The 8,523-nt window shown below is 35.6% G+C and overlaps 1 protein-coding gene across 11 annotated transcripts in view; it reads right to left on the bottom strand.

The window, feature by feature from the left end:
• Positions 1-123: 123 nt before the first annotated feature.
• The window catches only part of si:dkey-172j4.3, a 174,006-nt gene continuing 165,606 nt past the window's right edge, over positions 124-8,523 (bottom strand). For all 11 annotated transcript variants that reach the window (XR_015495638.1, XR_015495639.1, XR_015495637.1 and 8 more), the window contains 4 exons: positions 7,062-7,151; positions 6,864-6,980; positions 3,890-3,998; positions 124-1,833 (listed from right to left, as the gene is read on the bottom strand). Coding sequence is in view for 8 of the 11 variants with exons in the window: in XM_087260997.2 (XP_087117123.1) it covers positions 1,781-1,833; positions 3,890-3,998; positions 6,864-6,980; positions 7,062-7,151 (369 nt within the window). In the remaining 3 variants the exon portion in view is untranslated. The remainder of the gene's footprint in view (positions 1,834-3,889; positions 3,999-6,863; positions 6,981-7,061; positions 7,152-8,523) is intronic.

The following is an 8,523-nucleotide window of genomic DNA, read 5'->3' as shown; positions in this document are numbered from 1 at the left end:
AGAAAAGATTATGAGACGGAAAGTAAAAATTGAGATATGTCAGTCAAAATGAGGATTAAAAAGTGTTGTGAACAGGTCTTAAAAATATACTCTGAAATTATAATAACAACAAACCGCAAGAAGTCAAACAGCAATGGCCACACTTTATTTTTGCATCAAGTCAACAGCAACAATCCTGAAGTGGGTGATTGCAGTCAGTCGAACAGAGTCCAAGGCCGTGGAAGCTTGACTGCAACCCATATGGCAAGAATATTTTTAAATTAAAAGGATAAATAAGACATCTTCAAAGTAAACAGTAGTCTCGACAATGACCGGTACCAGCAAATAACATCTACCTCTTCCATTTTGATTCATTTTCTCTTTAAAAAAAAAACAAAAACAAAAACAAACTCTGTTCATAAAATAATCGCCTTCCACTATGTACCTGATTAAATCTATGCGTTGATACACAGAGATGGTCAAATGATGTATTCGTCATGTTAATCAAAACTGAACAGCACGCACAACATTTCATCACAGATGAGGAACTTTAAAACAAAGACATGCAAAACAATAATAATTATAAAAACAGTCCAGCTTTTGAGCATAATCAGCACCTTGACTGTCTAATAAAAGTTCCTACATTTTGCGATGTCTTTTATTACAGAGCAATACTGTTAGACTTTGGCTCACAACTATCAAGAAAACGATTAAGTAGTTCAGTACTGTGTGTTATTTCTTTTGATGGAAAAAACAGTTACATCGTACCATTGGAGAGTGCTGATACACACCGCTGTGAACCATACATTAGCTGAGATCAAGTTTTGCTCAGGGTTTTTTCATATACAGACTGAGCCCTCTTTCAGGGACGGCAGCTGGAGAACATTCAGAAGTTTGATTATATGTAACACCTCATCATAGATTTTCCATAGCAAAGAAATCAAAACACACTCAACCTTTAAGTCTGCTTATTTTTTTCCTCTTTAGAACTATATTAAAGTGCAAGGCGAGATAAAATACATCTTGAAATTTGTTTACGACATACAGCATCACGCGAGATTTTCCCTGCAGAAAGAAAGTAAAGAAAGAGCTCACTTTAAAACCACTGCGCTTCATTTTACTCACTTGGCACAAGAGTTACGGCACTGAAGCTTCTAGAACAACGGCTCAATTGACACACTAGTGATACACCATCACGACTTGGCTGACGATTCGATTAAAAAGAAAAAAAATAGACCTTTTTTTCCTGCATAAGAGCATGAAAGGCATGCAGAAACCTAGATGGTCTTTGATAGAGAGATACAGAGACGAGATGCAGGTTAGCTAGAACCATTTCGACGAATACTACAAGTCCACCATACATTCATTCATCAGGATATTCCCTTTGTTTGTGTGTGCGTGTCTTCATTTCAGTACAGTCGTTTCAGTTTGTTCCTTTCTTGTTGTTCAGACGGCGACAGGACGGGGTCTTTTTGGAGTTTATAGTTTGTATTTAAAGGCTTGAATACTAAAAATAATAAGAACAAAAGTAGCAAGATAATAAAATACGATTTAAAAAAAAGAGAACTCATCACTCCACATTCTGCTCTGATGGTGAGCACTTCCTATGACATCATTGCAAATGGAGAAGAAAGCTAACAGAAGCACAGTAATATGCAGTGCCGCGTCGCCCTCCAAAATAAGCTTGCAAACACTAAAGGTGGGCAATGTGCATCTGCACGGGGGAGTCTCAGGTCGTCTTCACTGAATGTAAAGCAGCGTCTCGTGGCAGAGCGTATCCTCTTGACAAATATTCAGCTCTTCAGTTTCCTGCCGGATCCACATCACATACGCTGGCTTTGATATCCCATGATCCTAAGGGAAAACAAATAGGTTGTGATTGAGATTTAATATGATTCACGATGTAATGTTCACCAGTTAATGCTGCAGTTTTGATGAAACCTACAGATGTCACCAGGTCGAAACTAAAAATAATTAAGAGTGAAAACAGTTAATATACAGTATGCTTCTCTGAAACGGTGAATATTTCACTTGATTTTATTTAGGCTAGATTATTACTTTATTTAACAAACCAACACAATCTCACGCCAACTCGTGTTTTGGTGCTGAAGCATATAGTGGACTTGATTTGAAGCACTTTGCCTTAACTGACCAACGAAAAGTACATTCAAGAGTTCACACTTAGCTGATGAATAAATATAAGCTTGTTTGGCATGCTGTCCCGGGGGAGAGCCCTGAGCTCCCTCCCAATCATAGAGCGAGAGGGAGCTTGAGCTTAGATAGATCTCAAACTCCCTGGCTGCGGTAGCTAGAAACACTTGAGGAGGAAGGGAGTTAGACTAGTGCCTGAATTGCTTAATCTGTTAAGAATTACATATATCTTTGGATGGTTGGAGGAAACCCACGCGGACACGGGGAAAATATGCAAACTCCGCACAGAAACACCCACCAGCCTGGCGAGGACCAGGGCTGGCAGTGTTCTTGCTGTGGGGCAACAGTGCTAATCACTTGCCACCTCATCTATGGAAAGGAGGAGAAGGGGGAGGAAAGGTTGTTTTTTTTTTTTCTCCATATGAAGATAACTGTGGACTAAAACTGTGGTTATTCATAGTACATGGAAAATCATACGATTGGGAGATCGTGATTAGTTGCTGCGAGATCAGCCGTGGTAAATCATAAGCACGTGATCCTCTCGAAATTTGTTTATTAATAAAATTAATTTAGAATAAAAATACAAATTATAGCAAACGATATTCGTTTCAAAAGTATATTTTTTCTAAGAACAATATACGGATTCTATTTTTGTTTGTGCCCGTCCAACTATGCATGATGATGATTTGTTCTGCTCCTTGGAAAATAAGGATTTAATTAATGCTTCACAGCAGCTGTCAGCATGTTCAGGCGAAGTGTTCGATAGCAACATTGGCAGGAAAATATACATTTAGATTCCAAAGAAAATATCTTAATATTTAAATATAAATATAATCTAAAAATCTAAAATTATATCTAAATATAATATGGACATATTTTCAAAAGCAAATAATATTCTGGTGGTCGTCAAATTTAGGTGAAATCATGAAAATGCTTGTGGGCAAGTTCAAAAAAAGCTATTTTACGTGTCATTTTTCCATATAAAAATGTATCAACTGGTCATTTAGAAACATTTTTGTGTTATGTTGCACACATAAATCCTGCTTCTGAGCAATACATAAAAATTAATCCAAAGTACACTGTAAAAAAGAGATTACGTTTAAAAAGTGAGTATATCCATTGCTTTCCAACGGTTTTTAACCCGTCATTGAGTCTATTCATTTCCTTGGGTTAATGTGTGTACATTTATATTTATTCCCTTTTTTAATTTATTTTTAATAATAATATTGACAATTATGAAAGTGTTCATTTGATTTATTTACAATAAAGTTTGTACAGTAATATTTTCTGTCCATTAGTAGATATATTACATGAGAGACTTGCTTTGTTTACCAAATATAAGTGGATCTAAATGGATCATCATTGTAAACATTAAAAAAAGTGAAAAATATATTATTTTTTATTTCATACATTAAGCTTTTAGTTATGAGACTCCCAAAATCATTCCGCATACGGTAAATCCTTAATTTTTTCTGCAGATTCTGTCTGGCCCTAGCAATTAGTTAGCTTTACTTTAAAAGTGAGCAAACCTGATGCCTAAATAATTGAACTGTTTATAATTATACAAGTTATGTTAAGTCAACTTAAGAGTTCCATGTTTAATGTTTACTCACTTTTTAAAAAGTAAAATCAATTTGACGCTTTTAAGGCAACAGTTTTACTCATTTTTTTAAAGTAACTAATCGCTTATCACAGTGTAAATTCTTCACTTATTTGGTGATTGATGGTGGTTTTCTGCTAGTTAATGCATGTGTGTTACCTGACAGAGAGCTGCTGGAGCGCTGCTTGTGTAACCTTTCCTTCTCTTTCTTCCCCTTGGGCATGATTTTCAGCTTCATGCTGCTTTTTCCAGACACACGGGATGATTCCTGGAGAAAAAAACAAGAACTTATATTTGTCACATGCCTCGAAAAACGATCATGACTGCTACTTTCTATTTTGCCCACTATTTAAAATTGTCAGTTTCTCTGGATTTACAGTTTATACAGTACAAGTCATACACGTTTAACAACTTTATTATTCCACCAGTGGCAATTAAATTAGAGCAGTAGCATCATGACACAACAAACACATAAAGAGACTAATCACTTACAAACAATATTCAAAAACATAATCCAGCATGCTTCATAATAACTTCATGAATAATACTACAAAATTATAAATTAATAAAACAGCAATACGAAAAGACCCATGCATTAAAAAACTTGCTAAAATGTAAGATTGTAAATCCTTATTGCCTCAGGAATAAAGGAGAATTTATATCTATTAGAAGAGCATTTAACGCTTCTAAACCTTCTTCTAAGAGAGCAACAATACAAAGAAGACTTAAGAGGATGGGAGTCATCACTTATCACACATTGAATTTGCCTTATTATTTGCTGTTTGTTGCTAGACTCCGCAGAGGCAAAGCAATAATCTTGTAGCAGGTCTTGACTAAGCTTTGAAGGCAATTATTGTCACTAACGGAAAATGAGGAGAACCAGCATAAAAAGGAAAACATGTTTGGTTATATTTGTGTTTTATTTTATTCTGTAAACTACTAATTACACTACTTGTAAAATTGAAACACAAACGTAGTCATCCACGGGATTTTCTTTGTGTCAATTAAGAAAGTGCACATTTCAAAACACAATGTCAATGTAAATATTAGTTTGTAAGACCAGTATTTGGTAGAATAACCCATTTGGTTGAAATAATTTGTTATTATAATTGTCATCAAAAAATATCTTAGAAGAACAGTAACAACACAAAAAGTGTTTGAATAATGCCATGCAAGGATGCCGTTATAAACCATAGACACAGTAATTCATAAGGTTGGAGGTCAGGAAATTGCTTTTGAAAGTAGCCGATTGGAATGTTGTCACTCGATTGAATGGGCATTATCAGTGGTTATCAGCTGATAGATATGGGCCAGTAGGGGTCTTCTGAACCTATTAGTAGGAAGTTAACGAGAATTATTTATAAAATAAGATTTATTAAATCGTATTTATGAAAAAACTGTACAAAAGCACGCACATCTCTCTTAATTGGTTGCTCAGCCAAAACCGCAAAAAGTGCAAATTAAATGTAAATCAAAAGCGGCAACACCAAGGCTCCAAAAATACAAATTTATTAAATTAAAAAGGCTGACACAGAGCGTGTAACGTTTCGAGCCGCCGGCTCTGTGTCAGCCTTTTTAACTGTTAAATCGTATTTATAAAATGTATTAAAAACTGACCTGGAAAATTCAGAAAAGTTTCATTGACTTAACATTGGACCAAAGTTTGTTTCCGCCAGACTGTCATACCCACTTGGGCTTATTTAAATCAGACCCCTGATCTGCTAATCACTAATGACCTTTAAACTTACTAGCCATTCCATAGCAATTACTTACAGCACCTTAGCAACTGTCCATAGACTTCCATTGCAAAAAAAAAAAAAAACGCCATTGACCTTACATTAGACATACTAACAACAAACCAATTCATATAGCAATATACTAATCCATACTAGAAACATACAAATCATATTAGAAACATACTAACAAACATACTAGACAAACTAGCATCGTACTAATTCATAATAAATTCATGCTAACAACATGCTAGTTTATACTAAAAAACATGTTAGCAACATGCCAATTCATATTAGAACCATGCCAATAACATGATATTTTATCCTAGAAACATGCTAGCAACATGGTAATCATAGTTAATTATTTCATAATTCATTTGTGTCTAGCAACACCTTAGCAACTGCTTAGCAACACCTTAGCAACCACCTAGCAACACTTTAGCAATGACCTAGAACACCTTAGCAACTGCCTAGCAACACCTTGGTAATTATCTAGAAACACCTTAACCATCTAGCAATGCCTTAGCAACCACCTAGCACCGCCTTAGCAACCAATCAGAACACTCTAGCAACCACCTAACAACTCCTTAGCAATCACTCATAACACCCTAGCAACACCTTAGCAACCGCTACCAACAGCCCAGCAAGAAACATGCCAATGCATAACAGACACATGCTAAGCTATATGTCAGTATATATAACAGTTTTAAACTTCTTAAAAACTACTTCAATTATTTCTACTTTAAACTTTCAGACGAGGCTTTTTAAAGCCACCCTAATGTTTTCCTACGAACTTTACTTATCTAGTTGTGTTTTATTAATGCCTACCCCTACCCCAACCATCACAGTAATGTGTAAACAGATCTAGAGTCTTCTCTATTAGTGTAGCTGATTATTTATGTTGATGGATGATTACAGCCTTCTGAGCCTACTAGTAGGTGCAGAAGGCCCCTACTGGCCCATATCAATCAGCTGATAACCACTGATAACACCCATTCAGTCGAGTGAAACATTCAAAGCGGATGTTTGAAAGAAGCAAACACTTTCATTCTGCAAAGACAAATAAAACTGGTCAAATAAAAATGTAAAGACAAATGTTTCCTGAGCATGAGCTGAACATTTTTTTATTATTATTTATTTTTAAAAATTAAAACCTTTAAAACATTTAAATAACAATAATATAAGAAAATCTGACTGCTTTACTAGAATTTAGAGCAAGTAAATGAGGATTTGGTGAGCTCTGTCTGGATGAGGACTCCAGCAGGATTTTTAAAATGATTCATGTTATTGTTGTCATCTGAAACCACACCACATCTAATCAGCCTCTCAGTATTCAGCTGTTGTGCTCTATTAAATGCATTTAGTTTTACAATGTGCACTTGCAATAAGCTGGCACATACCTCCTCAGAGCAGTGCATGCTGGGACAGATCCAATGAATGTCCTCCAGCTTCTGTAATTCAGCGCTGAGATTCTCCACTGTGGACAGAAGCTCCTCTTTCTGAGAAGACTCCAGCTGCTACAAACACACAGAGAAATGTCTTAATCGGATGTCAGACTCCATTAATCCATTGAACACAGAGAAAGTGTTTCTGCTCACCAGCAGTTTCCCCTCCAGGAGCATCTTGGTCTCTTGCTGGAGAACTGTACTGCTGTTGACAATATCTACAGCTGTACTGCGACTCAAACCCTGTGGAGAAACACACACACACACACACAGGTTCTCATTGAGGACATTACATAGACTTCCATTGTTTTTACATTATATCAGGTTAATGATAGTGTCTGTTTATGGCCTGACCCTAAACCAAACCCTCACAGAAACAAATGCCAATCATTAGATATAAAACATGTTCTTTTGAGGACCAGTGAAACATCCTCACTAGCAGGTCATTGGGTGATGAGCAAATCAAACTAAACTGTACCAATTAGATTGTATGGATTCATATGAATTAGCCACTAAATCAAAAAGTTACGAATTGCTGTGAGATTGCGTTGTAAAAAACCCTATTGGGTATGATTTTGAAGCCTTTTGAATTACAAGAACATCAGCCATGTCCTGATAAACTATCTTAATAGAGTATAACTACACTGCCTGACAAAAGTCTTCACTCTTAAAAAAAACATTTATTTTTTATTTTAAGAGTTATTTATTTAACCCAATGGTTGAGTTAAACATATTTGGTGATTTATTTTTTTTTTTTTTTTTTTTTACTTTTATTAGGTTATTTATTAATAACTCAACCAGTTGAGTTAAATATTTGGTGCTTTGATGTGTTATTATTATTAACATTTTTTAGATTATTTAATAACTCAACTAGTTGGGTTGAAAATTAGAATTTCAACAGTCAGCTGATGTAACTGACACAGAACAGCTGTATTAATATACGTCTGTAATGTTGTTTTTGTGTTATAAAGTTTATTTAAGGCAATAATATTGTTATTTTTTGTGTCTCCGTTTCACCAGCTCTCCTAATTATTGATGATCCAAACACTTTATAGCCGATCTATATTAAATAGATTAAATGCTTTCTCTACCTCCCTTGTTCTTCTCTGCTCTTTTTTTTTTTTTTTTAAATAATGCACATATTTGGGATATCCGGCTGGATTCTCACCTTTAGGACCCAGCGGAGACATTTATTTATTTACACAGCCATAATTATACTGCAGAAGACCTATTGGAACCAGCATGGACCCAAGATTCTCACAAAAATCAGTCAAGTTTAGTGAAGAAAAATTCATAGTTTGGAGTTATATTCAGTATGGGGGCGTGCGAGAGATCTGTAGAGTGAATGGCAACATCAACAGCCTGAGGTATTTGCGCTGCCCACTACATTACAAACCACAGGAAAGGGCAAGTTCAGCAGGATAGCGCTCCTCATACTTCAGCCTCCACATCAAAGTTCCTAAAAGCAAAGAAGGTCAAGGTGCTCCAGGATTGACTAACCCAGTCACCAGACATGAACATTATTGAGCATGTCTTGGGTAAGATGGAGGAGGAGGCATTGAAGATGAATCTAAAGAATCTTGATGAGCACTGGCAGTCCTGAAAGAACGCTTTC

Source organism: Danio rerio, chromosome 7 (assembly GCF_052040795.2).
Source record: "Danio rerio strain M-AB ecotype USA chromosome 7, GRCz13ab, whole genome shotgun sequence".
Taxonomy (NCBI): Eukaryota; Metazoa; Chordata; class Actinopteri; order Cypriniformes; family Danionidae; genus Danio; species Danio rerio.
The sequence above is the reverse complement of the archived record's forward strand: the minus strand, read 5'-3'. Positions and strand labels throughout refer to the sequence as shown.